The sequence below is a fragment of the Canis lupus genome, chromosome 38, assembly GCF_003254725.2.
Source record: "Canis lupus dingo isolate Sandy chromosome 38, ASM325472v2, whole genome shotgun sequence".
Classification (NCBI taxonomy): Eukaryota; Metazoa; Chordata; class Mammalia; order Carnivora; family Canidae; genus Canis; species Canis lupus.
This window is the reverse complement of record NC_064280.1, coordinates 870,462-890,304: the sequence shown is the minus strand read 5'-3', so window position 1 is coordinate 890,304 and position 19,843 is coordinate 870,462. Positions and strand designations below refer to the sequence as shown.

At 45.9% G+C, this 19,843-nt stretch overlaps 1 protein-coding gene across 7 annotated transcripts in view; it reads right to left on the bottom strand.

Annotated features, from left to right (window-relative positions):
• Window positions 1-19,843, bottom strand: part of ATP2B4 (ATPase plasma membrane Ca2+ transporting 4) — a 98,598-nt gene that overhangs the window by 13,420 nt on the left and 65,335 nt on the right. For all 7 annotated transcript variants that reach the window (XM_025421211.3, XM_025421210.3, XM_025421209.3 and 4 more), the window contains 11 exons: window positions 18,953-19,167; window positions 18,361-18,603; window positions 17,559-17,800; window positions 13,975-14,206; window positions 12,930-13,109; window positions 11,991-12,078; window positions 10,367-10,473; window positions 4,716-4,907; window positions 4,042-4,255; window positions 3,009-3,220; window positions 1,899-2,006 (listed from right to left, as the gene is read on the bottom strand). In XM_025421211.3, the coding sequence (XP_025276996.1) occupies window positions 1,899-2,006; window positions 3,009-3,220; window positions 4,042-4,255; window positions 4,716-4,907; window positions 10,367-10,473; window positions 11,991-12,078; window positions 12,930-13,109; window positions 13,975-14,206; window positions 17,559-17,800; window positions 18,361-18,603; window positions 18,953-19,167 (2,033 nt within the window). The remainder of the gene's footprint in view (window positions 1-1,898; window positions 2,007-3,008; window positions 3,221-4,041; window positions 4,256-4,715; window positions 4,908-10,366; window positions 10,474-11,990; window positions 12,079-12,929; window positions 13,110-13,974; window positions 14,207-17,558; window positions 17,801-18,360; window positions 18,604-18,952; window positions 19,168-19,843) is intronic.

Sequence of the window (19,843 nt, the reverse complement as noted above, 5' to 3'; positions counted from 1 at the left end):
TTCTGCCCCATCACCATCGGTGCTGTGGGGGGAGCAGTGGGGGAAGCAGTGGGAGAGACGCCAACCCACCCAGGCAAGCACTCCTCAGTTCCTACTGAATGGCAGGCCCTCAGGAAGGTTTTCTGTATTTGTGGACATACAAAGGAGAATTTATATTCAAGTATTTGGCCGGCCATCTGCCTACTTGCTTATACGCTGGATTCTCCTTCTGCCTCACTTCTTCTTTTCCATTTTGCGATGTGTCTTTTAAGGGAAGTAGAACTATAATGCATGGTACATAGTAGTGAGGGACAGAGACCAGGGCTAGGGGCAAACAAATCGGGATCAGAGAGGATGGGGAGAGGATGGTCATGTCGCATGTGTGTGGGCAAAAGGGAAGAGAAGTGTTGGAAGAGAATGACCCTCTTTTTGTCACCACGTACAAAGTAATTTCTGTGTTAGAAAATGAGGGTGAAAGGATACTCGAGTTTTTCTTGGGCTTGGAGTGAGGAAGTGGGTGGGACAGGCCAGGGAAGAAGGGACATATGAATATCATCAGAAGACACGGGGCAGGCAGTTGGGCTTGCAATTCAAAACAAATCACTCAGGAAGCTCAGTCAGTCAGTTCTCCTCAACAAACCGATGAGTAGACAGGGCTGGGATGAGAGAGGGAGTTCAACATGGAGTCAGGCATATTGAAATGGGAAGGATGTCTGCTGTTAGATGCCTGGAAGGAGGGGCTGTTATCTGGCATCAAGGCTGCATGGCTACAGGTAAGACTAGACCCAGATGGGGGTTTCAGGTAGTTGGTGAAACAACCAAGCTTCACCCAGGTGTAAAAGGGCCCACTGGTAAAGAAACAGCACCAGACAGAATAGGGTGGAGGGACTCATGGTAGGAACTGGGATAGTGATGAGTCAGGAAGGCATCTAGGAGTAGGAAAGAGATAACTGCAGGTCTAGGGTAAGGCCTGCAGTCCCAGGGAGGGATCTCTGGGGCCACTTAGAGCAGAGCCATTATCCAGGTGGCGAGGCGCCCATCAAGAGAGCTTGGAGGTCTGCAAAGCAGAGCTTAGACTGGGTCAGAGTCGAGGATGAGGGCGATGTGCAAAGTGGTATCAGGGAAGGAATAAAACTTACCAGACCTGATCGTATTATTATGATATTAATGACTAACTTTTACTGTGTACTTACAGTGTACTAGACATTGTTCTAAGTCATTTCTGTGTCATAACTGATTGGCTGATTAACAATGATTAATGATGATCCTGTCCTAATTTGAGGAAACTGAGGTACAGAGTGGTTAAGACATTTGCTCAAGGAGATTCAACTCCTAGAAAGGAGATGTGGGATTCAAACCTGGGGAGTTGGTCCCAGAGCAACTGTCTTCCCTTCTCCCCATCTGTGTGCTCTGCTGCTTCTCTAGAAACCGTGTGGGTCTGGATTTATCTCAAGTGAGAGTCAGCCATTCAATCCAGATAAGGTCATGGTGAACACGAGGGGGGCAGGGGAGCCGTAAACTACTTTAGCCCAGTAGCTCACAGCCAGACTGCTGCTTCACCTGAACAAAGACTTCTGCTTTATAAACTCTTCTACTTCTAAGACCCTTAGTTTTGTTTTTTCCCTTTCAGCAAAATTTCATTGAAAATTTCCACTCCTGTCTCAGAGACGCTAAGGGACCCGCCATGCTTCTAGGCATGGTTAGAGGAGAGATCTGAAGCCTCTGAAGTGCTGCTGGACACTGACCATTCTACTCTGGGATCCTGCAAGATGGAAAGACTTTGAAAACTCGGGGTAGGTAGGGGAGGGAAGAGGAAGATGAAGGTAAGGAGCTGGGAGGTCCCGCAGGTGCATGCCCCATCTCCTCCAGAGGAGTGTGCCAGCTGTGCGCACATGCAGGGCGAGCCTGTTGGTACTCACCTGGCCCCACAGCAGTTCTCCAATGCCAATGAAGAGACACCAAAACCACTGAGACAGGGTGAGCTTCGTACAACTGAAGGGTTTACCCCCAAATTCCACGATGATAATCTAGAACAGAGAAAGAGGCAGCCCACCATTGGGGAGGCGAGTAAGAGGCAGCTAAGCCCTCCAGCCAAGGCCACCAAAGCTATGTCAGCCCCCTGCCCCATGATCCCTGTGGGGCAAACCCTGATCTGCTCATTGGAGAAGGAAAAAGAAGAAATCCAGAAGGGGAGAAGGGAAGGCAGTCTTTATAGAGACCCTGATGCGGAGACAGATCTAGTTACCATGAATATTGTTAAGGTAAGAGCTGGTGGATCCAGGGGGACTGGTGGCTTCTGGTGACTAAAGCCAGTGGATGACCAGCAGAAGGCACAGAGATGGGAGAGGAGGAACTGAAGAGAGGAGCAGATGAGGGAGACACTGGCCAGGGAGGGGCAGGAGCCCTTTGTTACCAGTGAGCTCATAGTCTCTTTCTTGTATCTGCAGGTTTTAGTGTTCCTCTGATGAGGGCAAGGAGGAAGGAACCCAATCTTCGTACTACCAGGGCAGCCATGTCCTTGACCCCAGGTCTACAAGAGGAACCCAGGCCATGCTTATCTGTCAGCTGCCTGTTCACCATCCCACCACTTCTCTCCCTCTGTGAACTGTGCAGTGTTTTCAACCAGGAACCCCCCATGAATGAAGGGGCAGGGACAAGGAGAGCCCATTCGGTATGTATCTGCACATTTCATGTGTGTTGGCAGGAGGCATGGAATGACCTAGAAGAGTGACCCTCTTCTTGGCCACTCTGTGAAATTTCTGAGCTTTTGAAAGACAAGGGAAGGATCCCATCTATCTTATTTTATTTGCTATCAACGAGTTGGCTTGCACTGTAGCACCTGGCCCAGCAGGCTCCAGTTTTGAGTAATGTGCAAATGGAAGCCAACTGGGAATCCAAAGGCGTTCAGTCCACAGCCAGAGACCCCATCATTCTCTCCCTCCTTCTCCTGGGTACCTAGGGAACCCTGTTCCCAGCATCCAACCTCTGCCATCCCAGCCCTCCTACCCCAACTCCAGCTAGAGGCTCACCTGGCTGATGAAGGTGCCCAGGACCACGGAGCAGAAGATGAGGTTGCGGAAGATGCCTGCGAAGACGTTCCTCTCTCCATGGATCTTGCGGGAATTGATCTCGTTGAAGAGCTGCATCAGCACAAAGGTGTTGAAAATAATGGTGTAGTGCTGGCTGGGTGGTGAATGCAGAGGCGCCTTCCTCCCACTATCAATGTCAAAGAATTTCTCACCTAGTGGGGGCAAAGGAAGCATCAGTGGGTTAAGTGTGGTCTCAGCAAGGGCTCAGGTTGAGTCAGAACAACACACGTTGGTGTGGCCAAGCTGGTGGCTTACAGCTGGTGTCCATTCTGATGGTTCAGTATCTGAGCTACTGTATCAAATACTTTAAGTGTTAGCTGTGGTCTCAACATATCTGACCCTCTCTCCCCACGTTTGCTCCACTGACTTTGACTTCTTAGAGTGCAGTGTGGTGAGAAAACTATTAGGGTCAGGAAGACACAGATTTGAGCTTAGTGTCACCGTTTACTCACCATGTGACCTGAGCTTCAGTTTTATAATCTGCAAAAAACCCCCAACTATTATAGGGGTACTGGGTGGCTCAGTTGGTTAAGCATCTACCTTTAGCTTAGGTCATGATCCTAGGGTTCTGGGACTGAGCCCCCATCGGGCTCCTGCTCAGTGGGGAGTCTGCTTCTCTTTCTCCCTCTGTCCTTCCCATGCCCACTTGTGCTTTCTCTCTCTTTCTCAAGTGGATAAATAAAATCATAAAAAAAAAAGTACAGAAAGCTACCCTGCGAAATTCTTAGGAGGAGTACGTCAACTAGCACGATGCGCCACACAGGACAAGAGGACACACCCAGTGAGGGGAGTTGTCATCATCTCTACTGCTGTGCTCAGCCTGCTCAGCGACCTCCCGTGCTATCTTCTTTCCTCCTTCTTTCCATCTTTCTTTCGTGCCTTTTTCCCCTCCTTTTCCGTGCCATTCTCTGACCCCCATCTCCACTTAGCACTGCGACCCCTGTTTCTAGCCCCAACCCCAGCCTTGGCTCACCAGCAAAGACGAGGAAGAAGATGACGGTGAGCTGATAGACTGCGTGGCCCAGGATGTTCTTCATCATGGTACGTGAGATCAGAGGCTTATTTCGGCCATATGGGCGACGCTTCAACAGAGACTCTGTAGGAGGCTCTGTGGCCAAGGCCAATGAGGCAAAAGTGTCCATGATTAGGTTAACCCATAGCATCTGCACAGCTTTCAGGGGGGAATCCTGGTGGGAAGAAGTACCGGTCCTTTTAGCTTTCCTTAGAAAACAGCCCTCACCTCACTCATCAGCCTCAGCTTTGCCCTTGCAATGGCCTAGCTCCCACTAGCCACCTAGCCTTTGGATCCGGCCATTTATGAGCTGAGTGACCTTGAGAAAGTTACTTAAATTCTTTGAGCCTTGGGTTCCTCACCTGTAAAATGGGGGAGAATGTGCACTTTGCAAGGTTGTTTGTGGAGACCATATAAGTACTCATCATGGCGGCTGCCATGCAATGTGCTACATTAGTGGTAAATAACTTATCATCCTCCTACATGGGCAGATGGGGATCTAGTAGAGCTAACTCCTGCCCCAACACCACTGGGGGCACATGTCCTTAATCCTCAGTAGCCAAGACCCCACCTGCCATGTTCCCTAGCCTCCCCCCTCATCCCTCTCCTCTCGGCCCACCCCACGCTCCTTTCACCTGAGTGATACAGGCTCCAGTGAAGGCCACAATCACGGCCACCACGTTGACAGTGAGCTGGAACTGCAGAAACTTGGAGATGCTGTCATACACGTTTCGCCCCCACATCACTGCCTTCACAATGCTGGTGAAGTTGTCATCTGTTAGGATAATGTCTGATGCCTCTTTGGCCACATCTGTGCCTGCAATACCCTAAGTGAGAAAGGGAAGAAGAACAGCGAGGACCTAGATAAAGCAGGTCATCTACGTTCTGAACCTAGACTGTATTTCCAGACCTCCACCAAGCTTCTGAACCAGCCATAAACACAAGAGGGCACACTTGCCATGCAAATGCTAATGACCAAGCCAGGGTATTTTGTGTTCTCATCTCTTCCAAAGAAAAGGAAGGGAAAATGTGTCATTGTCAGTCCACAGAAAGCAGGGCTGGGACCTGATGCTAGACTGGAAATGACAGTTATCTCTGAAATTCCTTTCTCCCTTCTCTGCTACTCCTTCGCCTGAGAAATGAAGGGAAGGATAAGGGAACATGTTTTATTCTACGTCCAAATCCTTACACTTCTATCTTTTTTCTTTTTAAAGATTTTATTTTTAAGTAATCTCTACATCCAATACAGAGTCTGGACTTACAACCCCAAGATCAAGAGCTGCATGCTCCAGTAACAGAGCCAGCTAGGCACCCCTAAATTCTTGTATTTCTTTTGCCACTGTCAATGTCCCACTTAAGTCCTTGTCTCCCCCACACCTCTAAGTCACCTTACATTTTTTTCTGGGAGGAGTGGTCTGGCAGCACAGTTCAGATGTCCTATCCTTGTACAAATTCCTGTTCCTGGGGAACCACTAAAGGTTTCTCAATAGACATATCAATGGTTGAAAGTTGAGCTTTTAGAAACAGTAAATTTTCTAGACTGGTAGCCAATAGGTGAACTTGGATTCATTTTCCAGCCTGCTCCTATATAATCTTTCTGCTTAAAACCTGGTGGTTTATTCACAATTCTCTGAACCTCTCATTCACTTCTAGGGTCTAGACTTCTACTTACACCATTTCCCTAAATCTGGAACATCCTTCCTCCTTGTCTATTTAAACCCTCTCTATCTTTAATAGTCCATGTGATGCAAAACCATCCCTAACACCTCCAGCCCATACTTCTATTCCATGTCTTGTAAATCCTATAATCCACAGAGGAGCTTATTCATTAATTTGGCTTGCAATAGTAGATATTTGTTCTCTTTACCTGGTAGTAATATTTTCCTATCCAGACTGCAATAAACAAATATCTATTGTAGACTATACAACTCAGTTTCCCCATCAAAGAGTTCTCTAACACATCCACACAAATGCTGTTACATGCGCTGCAAAAAGAAAGATACAAGTAAAAAAAAAAAAAAAAAAGAAAAGAAAAAAGAACTATATATACTTACTACTACGGAATAATTTTCAGGTTAAGTGAAAAATAGCAATGTAAAAAAAGAGTATATGGTATGTGTGTAGATAAGTATACGTAGTAGTATAAATAAGTATCACTTATCTAAGAGGATAGGATACAAATATATTATACATTTGATTATATTTTAAAGGAGCAAACAGAAGGATATACCAAAAACAAAGAAATGTTACTTGGAGTTAAGAGGGGAGGCAACAGGGTGGAGGTGATAGGGATAGAAGCTGGATTTCTAGGAATAGACTTTCTTTTGTATATTTGACTTTAGAACTATATCACTATTTTATTGAGTATAAAACAAAATTAAGTTTAAAAAGCAATCTCTAGGGGCGCCTGGGTAGCTTAGTTGGTTAAGTGTATAACTCTTGATCTTGGCACAGGTATTGATCTCATGGTCATGAGTTTGAGTCCTTTGTTGGATTTCACAGTTGTGGAACTTACTTAAAAAAAAAAAAAAAAAAAAAGAAGCAATCTCTAAAATGGAAAGCAACATGGTATAAATGAACTGGTAAAACCAGTTGGTAGCACAACCACACAAAGGAAAAATGTCCCAAATGACTTAAAAAACCATAGTAACTTGATGGTAGAACCTAGCAGGATATACCTTTTGGATAACAGGAACTAAGAGAAAAATCTTGAACTCCTTTTTGAAAAGTAATTGTATTGTTTTTGCTTTTTTGAGACTATTACCTATATTTAGGGTAAAACAAAGTAAGGATTACGTGAATACCATCAAGAATCAAAATTTTCATCTTAAGAGATATAAATATAAAATAAAGGAAGTTAAATAAAATTAGTAAGTTAGAGTTCTATAATTCTTTTTTTCCCCAAGATTTTATTTATTTATTCATGAGAGACACAGATTGAGAGAGAGGCAGAGACACAGGCAGAGGGAGGAGCGGGCTCCATGCAGGGAGCTTGATGTGGGACTGGATCCTGGGTCTCCAGGATCACGCCCTGGACTGAAGATGGCGCTAAACCGCTGAGCCACCGGGGATGCCCCAAGTTCTATAATTCTTTTTTTTTTTTTCAAGTTTTTTTCAAGTTCTATAATTCTAAAAGTGAATTGAAAACACCAATATGGGTTCTTGAAATATTTTATCTTTAAAACAAAGAAACACACACACACACAAAAGAAATATATGTATCTTTTATAAGATATATTTCCTAGCTTAGCCCATTGAAAAGATCTAGAAACAATGATTTACTTGGTAGTAAGGAACACCCTGACATTCAGATTGTGTTCTCTAAGTACCATTTCTCACTAAAAAGCAGGATTCCTTTGAGAAATGGATGATTCCAGATCTAGGATGAGAAATATGCATGATTCTGGAACATCTTATCACTTCAGAAGCAAAGTAAGGTATTAAAGATAACTGGGGCTGTATCTAGAGGACCCAGCAGTATTCATGAGACTAATGATGTATCAATGTGAACGTCATAATAATAACAAGAGCAATGGATTAAACACATCAAGTATACTTAAATCCATGAGTTCATAACGATATTAAAAAATAAACAACTGTTTTTAGTAGAGTAACTTAGTAGAGTTAATTTAAAAAATACAACTCATGGGGTATGCGGCTGGCTCAGTCAGTAGAGTGACTTTTTTTTTCTTTTAAATATTTTATTTATTTTTTTTTTTTGAGAGAGAGAGAGCATACAGAGACAGAGGGAGTAGCAGATTCCCCATTGAGCAGGGACTGCGTGGGGCTTGATCTCAGGACCCTGAGATCATGACCTGAGCTGAAGGCAGATGCTTCACCAACTGAGCCACTCAGGAGCCCCGTGTGTGTGATTCTTGATCTTGGGGTCATGAGTTCAAGCCCCCTGTTGAGCATGGAGCCTATTTACTAAGTAAGTAAAATTTAAAAATATATATGTAATTCCTTTGCCATCTTTGGAGGATCCTAAAAAGTCAACTCATTTTGAAACTAGTAAATAAAGAAAAAGCTACCTTTCATATAGGAACCTGAACCTTAGAGTAACTAAATAGTCCACGAGGGCAAGGTTCTATAGAAGTCTTGAAGTTAAAAAATAGAGAAAATCTGGACATTATTTTGTAGCCCCTTATGAAAGATGGGATCTAGAATCTGATTGTGTGTGACAAGAATACAATCAACAAAATCCACACTATGCATTATTCTATGTAGACAACCAGCCTGGTTCCTTCAAAACTAAATAGCTAGGAAAAAAAGATGGGGTGGGCTGGAAAGCTAACACAGTGTCTATTATACTCAGAAATGGGGATCCCTGGGTGGTGCAGCGGTTTGGCGCCTGCCTTTGGCCCAGGGCGCGATCCTGGAGACCCGGGATCAAATCCCATGTCGGGCTCCCGGTGCATGGAGCCTGCTTCTCCCTCTGCCTGTGTTTCTGTCTCTCTCTCTCTCTCTCTGTGACTATCATAAATAAATAAAAATTAAAAAAAAAAAAAAAAGAAATGGCTATTTGTGAGGTTGGTCCAGGGTGGCATCTGGAACCTTGACTCTCAGAATGCTCCCAGTCAACAATTAACTGAAAATTAATTAGTGGTTCATTGTGCCTAGACTGTGCCTGAATAATATGTGTTCTCTTGAACCACCAGCTTTCCTTCTCAGAGTCTGGAATATTTTTTTTTAAGATTTAATTATTTATTTTATTTACTTTTAAAGATTCTATTTATTAATTTGGGAGAGAGAGAGACTGTGTGTGCCCACAAGGTGGGGGGGGGGGGGGAAGGAGACTCCCTGCTAAGCAAGGAGCTGGACTCAGGGCTCGATTCCAGGACCCTGAGATCATGACCTGAGCCCAAGGCAGATGCTTAACCAAATGAGCCACCCAGGTGCTCAAGATTTAATTATCTATTTTAGAGAGAGAGAGAGAGAGCGCAAGCATGTGCATGAGCATGGGGAGGGGCAGAGGGAGAGGGAAAAATCTCAAGTAGACTCCCCATTAAGCTTGGAGTCTGATGTGGGGCTTGATCTTATCATCCTGAAATCATGACCCGAGTGGAAACCAAGAGTCGGATGCTCAACCAACTGGGCCCCAACTTTGAGCTTTCTGATCCAGTAGAGCTGGGGTGGGGCCTGAGTATCTGTATTCCTTTAGATTTCCAGGAGGAGCTTGCTTCAAAAACTATTGCTATAGATTAAGAGGTCTAAGAGATACAGAAACGACTGCAGCATATGGATCTTATTTAGAGCTGATTTGGACAAAGAAACAATAAAGACAGGATTTATGAAGCCCTTGGCACATGGACTAGATGACTAACAATAGTAAGGGCCCAAATTGTGGTGAGACAATGGTGTTATGATTCTTCTAGACAGAAGTCTTCGATGCACACTTATCAGAGGTGTATATACTAACATTCTTTCAAATGAAATGACGTGATGTCCTTTATTTGCTTCAGACAGTTCAGCCTGAGACGGGAGAAGTAAGGACTGGGGGAAACGTTCTGTGGAACAAGATGGACCAGGTACTGATAATTCATGCTGGGTGACAGGTATCGTGGGGATTCATTAGACTATTCTCTCTACTTTTGTGTGTTCTTGAAATTTCCTAGAATCAAAGCTTTTGTTGTTGGTATTAAATGGCACACCCTACAGACAGATTACTTCTTGCATCTCCTTCCACTCTTAAAAATCACCAATAGTTCAATACATATGGGAGGCTTACAGTCACAAGCCACTTGAGTGTAAGGATGTCCTTGGCAATCTGGGGGCTTCTGCATTGGCTGCAACATCAGAAGCAACAAGTGTGCCTGTTAGGAAGAGCCAAGCACTTCTGGGACCTACCCAGATGCTGCTGAATCAAGACAGCCACGTGGCGGACCTTGGAATATGGGATTTTGAATAAACTTTCCAAGTGATTCTGATGCTCCTGACCTCACAAGTGAAAAGCAGAGCGATGAACAGTTCTGGCCATGCTTCATATAGAATATGAATTTTCTATGGTGTGCCTACACAGACAATACGCCCACCTTCACGGGCAAATTTAAGTTGGTCTCGCTCTCCTGGGTAATGAGGTGTCATGATTTCCCTGCCTGGATCATCACACTTGATGGGTCTCCCATTACACAGACTTTTATCAACCAGGTCAGCAGAAGAGAGAGTGTCAGAGAAAAGAGCACAGGGTGGGGTGTGATGGTACAGGAGGCACCAGGCTACAAGAAGCTCATCCTGGCTTCTCGGAGAAGGTGGCTTGCAGGCAGAGACAGTGTGCCGAGCTGCTTACCATGGCAAAGCCAACATCGGCTTTCTTCAGGGCTGGCCCATCGTTTGTGCCATCACCAGTAACAGCCACCACCTGCCGCTGTTCCCCAACAGTGCTGTCGATGATGCCTGGGAAGAGAGATGTGCCCCAACGAATCCACATGCGCCATCCCAGGCATGTGGCAAGCCCTCTGTTCCCCACCATGGTGCTTTTTGTGTCTTCCTCTCTGGTCCCTGCTACCACCTTCCTTTTTTCTTTCCTTTCTTCCCTTTTTCTTTTGTGGGTAACAAGCTCACTTTATAACATGTTGAAAGTATAACCACCTGTCTGAGCGCGACAGATCTGTCAGCTTCTGAGAAGCTGCTACTGGTCTGCCTCATTCTGTTCTGAGGTAAAGAAGGGCTAGAGGAGCACCTTATCCGGCCTTCACCCTGGCAGCAGGCACAGAAACACAGGTAATTTATAAATAGAAGTCCAGCTACCAGCTGAAAACAACCACAGGAAGGAGTGAAGACCAGGCCCCAGGGCTGTGAGTGGGCTGACTGGTCACTTGGCGGCCATTCTGGCAACTAAAGCTCCTTCCCCCTGGTGGCTGGGGGAGCAGTGTCTCAGCCTCCAGGGCCAGGAGGCAAAGCAGCTTGAATGGGGAGAGAAGCCAAGGGAACAGGAACAGCCGGAGGGCGGCAGAGCACCCAGAGAGATCCATGATTTAAGCAACTCCCACCACCTTACAGATGAGAAAACTGAAACCAAGAGAGGGGAAAGTCCTTGCAAGGTCCCAAAGCCAGCTGTGAAGCCCAACCATCATTCCATCCCATCTCAGCCAAAGAGGGCCACGTGCTCCCTAAGCAGGAAAGGAAGCAAAACAGCTGGTGTGTGTGTGTGTGTGTGTGTGTGTGTGTGTGTGTGTGTGTGTGTGTCTGTGTGTGTGTGTGTTAAAGCCAGAAATTAGACTTCCCAGGAGGCTGGCTTCTTCTAGCGAGGAGAGGACAGAAGATCGGGATGTCAGAGCTGGACACCAGCATATACACAAATGCATGTGTGCACACATCTACACACATACTTGATGTCTGGATGCCCTTTCTCTGGAGTCCAAGCTGGGCCATCGAAGTGTGAGTGTATGTGTACCACCTCTCTTTCTACTTCATTCTTCCCTTTTTTCTTCCTTCTGCTGGAGGCTCTGTAGTATCACCCAAAGGTTATAAATTGTTTCCCTGCAGGGTGCTCTGAGCTGTGAGTCTGTCCTCAGCAGGTAGCCTGGCTGGTGCCCTAAGGCAGCTAGGGTGTGCTGGAGAAAGCACCGGTTGATCCGAAGACAGGGTCCTGGGGGTTGAAGCTGGGCAGTCTGGGTAAGTCCTTTGTCTTCTCAGCCTCAAACCTTCTTATTGGCAAAATGAGAATAATTTAACCTGCTCTGACTAGTACATATTACTACTGGCAAATAAGACATGATGTTTTAGAACAACTTCATTATATGTCTTATGTACAGGTGTTTGCTAAACTGTCTGCTCCCCACCATGAGCTGGAGAGCTCTCCTGGGACCTCCCTATTCAAGATGAGAGAGTTGCTTTGGCCCTTGGTTCTTGGCTGTCTGCCCCAGTCTGCTCTCATCTGCTCCAGGCATCTGGTCAGGAGCTGAGCTCACCTTTTACCAGTGTGTGCTTGTCAGTGGGGGATGATCGTGCCAGGACTCGAAGCTTAGGCCAGATCTTGTCCAGCTTCTCTTGCTCCACCTGCCAACACCAGAGCACACCAGGTCAGTCAAGCTCAGAACAGCCATCCAGGGGGAGTTTACTTCTCCCCATACTCCGAGATTCTGGAAGAGCTCACATTCCACAGCCCCTGGGGGGTGTTACCATGGCCTCCAAGGGAGATGAAACAGCTCAGTCTCCAAGGGCAGATTCATTGATGGTGACCATTCAGACCCTGTGTGTCTTCATTTCCCTCCCAATTTCCTACTGGGGAGTCTGTCTCCTGTTTCTTAGACCCTTGGCAGGAGGTGGGCCAGGGTTGGCTGTTGCGTCAGGTGGCTAAAGTGCTCCTAAGGTCTTAGGTTTGGTTTCTATGCAGACCAGGAGGCTCTGGTCTGCTCCACACCCAGACCACATCCTCTTGCAAACCTGTGCCATGGGGCAGTGACACAGGGGGGTGAGGTGGAGGGAAATCAGGATGAAATCATCCCACGACTGAAAAATAAGGAAGACATAAAAAGTCAGTGATGCTGTCTCAAAAGACAGCTTATGAGCGAAGATAATGAGAATAAAGAAACCTCTCAGTTTTGCCACCTGAGCAGCTGCGGTAGAAGGAATAGTTCACTACGAATAGATTTCAGTTTAAAAACCACCCACTTGGGGTCCAACTCCTCACAGCTGCCCCTACTGGTTATATGGGTTGCTGCCTGATTCATGAAATCATTCAATAAAGCCAATTCGATCTTCAAAACACACACACACAAAACAGAACCCAAAAGCAAACAAACAAGAAAAACAAAACCCAGTCGCTTTCTTTCCTGTGTCCTGGATCCGTTACAGGAGAGCTGCCCCCCACCCCGTTGCGAGATGAGGTCTTCCTAGCCAGGACCCACCTCTCCTTTCTCGTTGCGGATAAGTCGGTTGAATTCTTTGCCTTCTAAGCACAGGAAGTCATCCCCAGGTGTCACAATGCCACATTTGGTGGCAATGGCCCGGGCTGTATTGATGTTGTCACCTGTCACCATTCTGACAGTAATGCCAGCTCGTTTGCATTTGGCAATAGCTTCAGGTACCTGTGGAGAGTAAGGTGAGAGGAAAGGAGGAGGTGGGGGTGGTGAAGGGTCCCTTCATTGTGGACAGGAGAGAGGCACTTAGGAGCAGTGCCACGTGGCAGAGGCTAGGTCTGGTCATTTTTATATTGTTTGGTGCCACCCGACTTCTGCCCTATTCATAATACTACATTTGAACTTGCCTTACTGTAGCATGAGTTGAAGAGAAAATCTGCTTGAGGAGCCAGGTGTGGAAGTGTACTCTCCCTACAATCTAGACTTCTTAGCAGGGCACATCCATACCTCATTGGGATCTGGCCACCATCTCCCTTTTTAGCATTCTCCACTTCCCTGGCCCATACTCCAACAAATCCATTCTTTATAGTCTCCTATGCCCTTGGGCCTTGACAACTAAAAGTCCACTAGTCTGAACTTATTATAAGCAGAGACCTTTTCAACGCCTTAGTTTCTAGATTACTGTTCAGCTATTCTAGGGGCAGTCAATAAGAATATGTTGATTGAAAGAAGGTGGCTAGAGGCAAAGTTGGTGTCCCAGTTAACTCTGACTGTTCTTAGGTACCCAATAATAAGCTCAATACAACCTATGTTTCTCACCCCTCAGACAGCATTCACTGTCAGAATGCCAGCTTCTATCAGCTCAGCACTCCACAGTGGTTTGGGAAGCAGAAGGCACAGAAACATCTATCCCTGTACGTGAGAAGCTGTTGGGTAACGTGCCTGGGGTCACAGCTAAACATGGAACTAGTACCTCCGTTCCCTTCTATGGGGGGACTACCCCCTACATCATGCTCGGCTGGCATGTGGGCCAGAGGCTGTTGGAAGACTTCCATTCATGTTCTCCTACCCTTTTGCCAAGCCAAAGCCTCACCTCTGGGCGCACAGGGTCCTCAATGCCCACCACTGCGATACACGTCAGTTCAGTGAGGATTTCACTCTCATTGTCCCATGGGGGCTCGCCATCATTGAAATCCCGGTAAGCGATGCAGAGAGTTCGGAGTCCCTGAGAGGCCATGGGCTCGATGACAGTGCGGACCATCTCATCGCGGTCCTTATTCTTGAATGGAACCACTTCCCCTCTCTTGTCCAGGATTCGATTACACCTGGGGAGGCACACAGTCAGGAAGCAGCAACCCTTTCCCACCCCAGATGTCTCTACACTCATTTGCAGACATTCTGGCAATCCTGCATTACTCGTAAAGACAGCATTCTTGGGTAAGAAATCTCTGTTCATCATCCAGCCGAGTCCCTTTTCCCAAGGTGGGGTGATTTGTAGATGGATCAGGTCTAGGGAAGCCAAAGGTATGATTCTCCCATGTTGTCTGTTCCTACTCATATGTGAATGTGATGCCAAGAGTCATTTGTGGATTACCCCCTCTTTTGAACTTCTCAAAGGTGGAGAGACATTTTAAATTCCAGGTACGTGAATAGTACTAGAATGGTGCTCAGTGCATAGGGTGTGCTCCACAGAAATGGGTTGGTTGAAAGACGGTGGCTAAAGCCAAATAAAGGCCTGGTTAATTCTATAGCTACTGGCCCTGTACCTATGTCGGTCAGCCTATAATGACCCATGAACAGTCTAGCTACTTGATGAAGTTACTCAACTTCCTATAAGTGGAGTTGAGCATGAGAAGGAAAAAGGAACATAGAACTAACATTTGTTAGTACTTGGTATGTGCCTGGCATTTTACATACAGGCAAACCTTGTTTAATGACACTTTGCTTTATTGCACTTTGCAGGCATTGTTTGTTTATTTATTTATTTATTAACAAATTGAAGGTTTGTGGCGACCCTGAATCGAACGCTAATGACACCAATTTTCTAAAAGCATTTGCTCACTTCATGTCTCTGTGCCACCTTTTGGTAAGTTTTGCAATATTTTAAACTTTTTCATTATTATTGTATTTGTTACGGTGATCTGTGATGCTACTATTGTAATTGTCTGGGGACATTGCGAGTCACATGCATATAAGATGGCTAACTTAATTGATAATGTCGTATGTGTTCTGACTGCTCCACTGCCTGGCTCTTTCCCGTTCTCTCCTCCTCTCCCCAGGCCTCCCCTCCCCTGAGAGACAACACTACTGGAGTTATGCCATTAATGCCCCTGCAATAGCCTCTAAGTGCTCAAGTGAAAGGAAGAGTCTCACATGTCTCACTTTAAACCAAAAGCTAGTAATGATTAAGCTTGGTGATGAAGGTGAGTCAAAAGCCAAGAGAGGCTGAAAGCTAGGCCTCTTTGCTCCCAATAGCCAAGCTCTGAATGCAAAGGAAACGTTCTTGAAGGAAATGAAAAGCATTTCTCCCATAAAACCAAACAGCCTTATTGCTGAATGGAGCAAGTTCGAGTGCTCTGGATAGAAGATGAAACCAGCCACAACATTCCCTTCAGCCAAAGCCTAATCCAGAGCAGGTCCCTAACTCTCCACAATCCTAGGAAGGCTGGGGGAGATGAAGACTCTGCAGAAAAAGTTTGAAACAGCAGAGACTGGGTCGTGAGGTTTAAGGAAAGAAGCTGTCTCTATGACATCAGAGTGTAAGGTGGAGCAGCAGGTGCTGATGTAGAAGCTATAGCAAGTGATTCAGAAGGTCTGGCTGGGATCATTAATGAACGTGGCTACACTAAATAACAGATTTTCAGTGTAGATCAAACAGCCTCATACTGGAAGAAGATGGCATCCAGGACTTTGACAGCTGGAGAGAAGTCAGTGCCCGGCTTCAGAGTTCCACAGGAAAGGCTGACTTGCTTGTTAGGGGCTCATGTAGCTGGTGACTTTAAATGGAAGCCAATGCTCATTTATCATTCTGAAAATCCCAGGGCCCTTTAGAATCATGTTGAATCTACTCTGTCTGTGCTCTATAAATGGAACAAGAAAGTCTGGATGACAGCACATCTGTTTATAATATGATTTACTGAATATTTTAAGCCCACCACTGAGAGCTACTGCTCAGAAAAAAGATTCCTTTCAAAATATGACTGCTCGCTGACAATGCACCTGATCACCCAAGAGCTTTGATGGAGCTGTCCAATGAGATTCACATTGTTTTCATGCCTGCTAACACAGCACTCATTCTGCAGCATATGAATCAGGGCGTTAAGACTTCTTATTTAAGAAATACATTTTGGTAAGGCTATAGCTGCCAGAGATAGAGATTCCTCCGATGGATCTGGGCAAAGTCAATTGGAAACCTTCTGGAAAGGACTCACCAGCCTAAATGCCATAAAGAACGTTCATGATTTATGGGAAGGGGCCAAAATAGCAACACTAATAGCAGTTTGGAAGAAGTTGATTCCAACCCTCATGGATGACTCTGACCCTCACCGTTCAGGACTTCAGGTGAGGCAGTAAGTGCAGGGAGGGTGGAAGCAGTGAGAGAACTACAGTTAGCAGCATAGCCTGAAGATGGGACTGAATGGCTGCGATCTCATGATAAAACTTGAACAGATGAGGTGTTGCTTCTTGCAGATGAGCAAAGAAAATGATTTCTTGAGATGGAAACTACTCGATGAAGATGCTGTGAAGACTGTTGAAATGACAAGAGAGGATTTAGAATAGTACATAAACTTAGTTGATAAAGCAGCAGCAGGGTTTGAGGGGAAATGACTCCAATTTTGAAAGAAGTTTCACTGTGGGTAAAATGCTATCAAACGGCATCTCATGCTACGGAGAAATCATTCACGGAAAGAGTCAAACGATGCGGCATACTTCATTGTCCTGTTTTAAGAAACTGCCATAACTGCCTCAGCCTTCAGCACCCACTGCCCCAATCAACCAGCAGCCACTTACATCAAGGCAGACCCTCTACCAGCAAAAAGGTCTGATGATCGTTAAAGCTCAGGTGATGGTGACTATTTTCTTGGCAATAAAATATTTCTAAAGTAAGGTATGTACATTGTATTTTTATACAAAATGCTGTTGCACACTTAATAGACTACAGCCTAGTATAGCTATGAGGTTTATATGCACTGCGGAACAAAAAAAGACTCATCTGCTCCACTTCATTGGGGCAGTCTAGAACTGAACTCACAACAGCCCTGAGGTGCACCAACGTGCGACGAATCACCTAATCATAGTAACCCCGAGGGTATTCCTTGGGTTTCAGATTAGAAGATGGAAGCTTGGATTGTCAAGTTCTGAATCCTGGCTGCACCACTATGAGCTGTATCACCTTGAGCAAGTACTTCACTTCTCGTACGTCTGTTTTCTCATCTGTAGAACAGGTGTGCTAATAGCATCTACTGCACTGGGTTGTGCAGATTAAGTAGAATGGGCCCCCCGAGGCACTCAAAAGCAAGCCTCAGCCTGATTCAATGCTCAGATATTAGTGATGATGTCACCCACCGGAAAGGGGGCTCACTGACCCTTTGGATGGGTTTAGCACAGTGCATGTCACCCAGACCTTCCCACGGGGAGGACCGGGAAGGGAAGAGAAGTGGGGGAAGGGAGGCTCACTTGCGCAAGATGATCTCAGAGGCGCCCTTGCTGTACATGCGGTAGCCCCCGCTGGGCTTCTCGATGACTGTGCTCATTGACTTGCGCACAGAGTTGAAAGTGTACACCTTGTAGAGCTTCTCCTCGGGCACCTCGTTGCGCACGGCATGGTAATCCTGCTTCAGGTCAGTGACGAAGCCCAGGAGAGCACACTCGGTCTTGTTGCCCACCTGCCGCGGGAGACCTCCCTCCTTCTCTGGAGGCTGAGAGAAAAATTGTATGTGCTGTTGAGTACCATGCTTCTACTAGGGAGAACTTGGGAGGAAAGAACACCCCTACAAAATGTTCACATATGTCCCCGGCGCCCATGTGGGGATAGCATTTATCTCTTTCCCAAGGGTAAGCAGATAGTGGTCAGTGGTGACTGTGGTTCCTAAGCCATCCAGGGCTTAGGGATGTTCTAGTTTGCCCTGGGGATGGTGCTGGTATCTCACCCCATGTGGGTCTCATTTGAATACCGTCCCTTAGTTTCTAGAAAGTATGGAATTTATTCCTGATAAACCCATCTCTCCTAGGGATACTGCCATCATATGGTGATTGGTGGGCATTTCATAGATCTGGATTTCTACCTGCCTCCCTATCCCCCACTCTGCTCCCATGAATCAATCCCCAGTCATCCCAAACATGTTCACCGAGGAGTAGGATATGGGATGTGCAGTGGCAATTCAGGCAGGATAAACAAGAGAACATTTCTCTGTCCAGAGAAAAGGAATTGTTCCCTCCAACCACCCATTCTAAGTGTCTAGGCAAAGGAGGAGCTTACCAGAATCTTGGAGGTATAGGCACTGTTGATAGAAATACCATTGACAATAAGGTCCAGGACCTTGGGCACAAGGACATCAGGGCTTGGGAGTTGATGGTAATGAGTGTCTCCAATATATGCCTGTACCACAGTCATGCGGTTCATGGTCAACGTGCCGGTCTTATCAGAGCAGATGGCTGTGGCATTGCCCATTGTCTCACAAGCATCCAGGTGCCGCACCAAGTTATTGTCTTTCATCATTTTCTACAAAGGAGATGAGGATAGACTTGAGGGGGGACCGACTGAGCTCTGCCAAATATATGTCAAAGGCCATTTTTTGCCAACATGTCTCCGCATCTCATCCTCTTGTCTGCACAAAAATGCAGGGTACTATTTTTGTGAATCGTCCTCAGATTTTACTGGGTTACCTAAACCTTGATGCAACGGATCAAGATGGTCCTTTTCATCTCCAAGGATGCCAATGGCTTCTGCTCTTGTGAGGCGCCACTCAATCTGTGCAGATCGTATGGCCTATCCTTTCACTGAAGGCTATGTGGCACCCTCCCCTCCCATCTCAGTCCTAAAAGAAGAGACAGCACTATTCCAGTCTCACCTTCACAGAGTAGGCCAGTGAGATGGTGACAGCCAGTGGCAGCCCCTCTGGCACAGCCACCACTAGCACAGTGATGCCAATGATGAAGAACTTGACAAAGTACTGGATGTAGATGGGGGTGCACTCCGATAGCCACGGTCTGCGGTGTATCACAAAGTTGTCAATCACAAAGTACAGGATCAGGATGAGAACTGTGATGGCAGACATGATGAGACCTGTCCAGGAAACACATCACATGAGCCCAGGCTCAAAGGCCTCCCTGGGGCCCTGGCCAGAAGGGGGCTGGCATAAAGTGTAGCCTTTGCTACCAATGTTTATTTCTTTATTTATTTTATTTTTATTTATTTTATTATTATTTTTGCTACCAATGTTTAAAACCACCATCTCCAGTCACCCCCAAATCCCCCACCCATTCTCTCTTGCTTGTACATTATCATGTAAGGGAAAAAAAATGCTGGCTTCATCTTCTATGGACACAGGTTCCAGTTTCTGTACTGCACTAACTTGACTCGTGGCTTTGGACTAGTCTTGGTTTCTCTCTGGACCTGTTTCCTCATTCATAAATAAGGAGTTGGTCTAGTTTTCTAAAATAGAAATTTTGTGATTCTCAGACCTACCCTCTTGTCACAATTCAGAATGTAGTGACTGTATTTGCCTATTTCCTAGTAGTTTATCAATTTGGGCTTCTCCCCTAGCAGATGGGAACTGTTGGGTTCCCAATTTACGACTTGTTTACAGTGATACCGCTATGGTGTCAGCCCATCACCTACATGGCTAACCTTTAGCACGGTGCTTCCTGACCTTTCTCTTTACATGGCATAGGCAGAGAATGACAATAATTTACATGTTTACAATAAGCAAAGATGTCTATAGTTACTATATAGGCCAGGC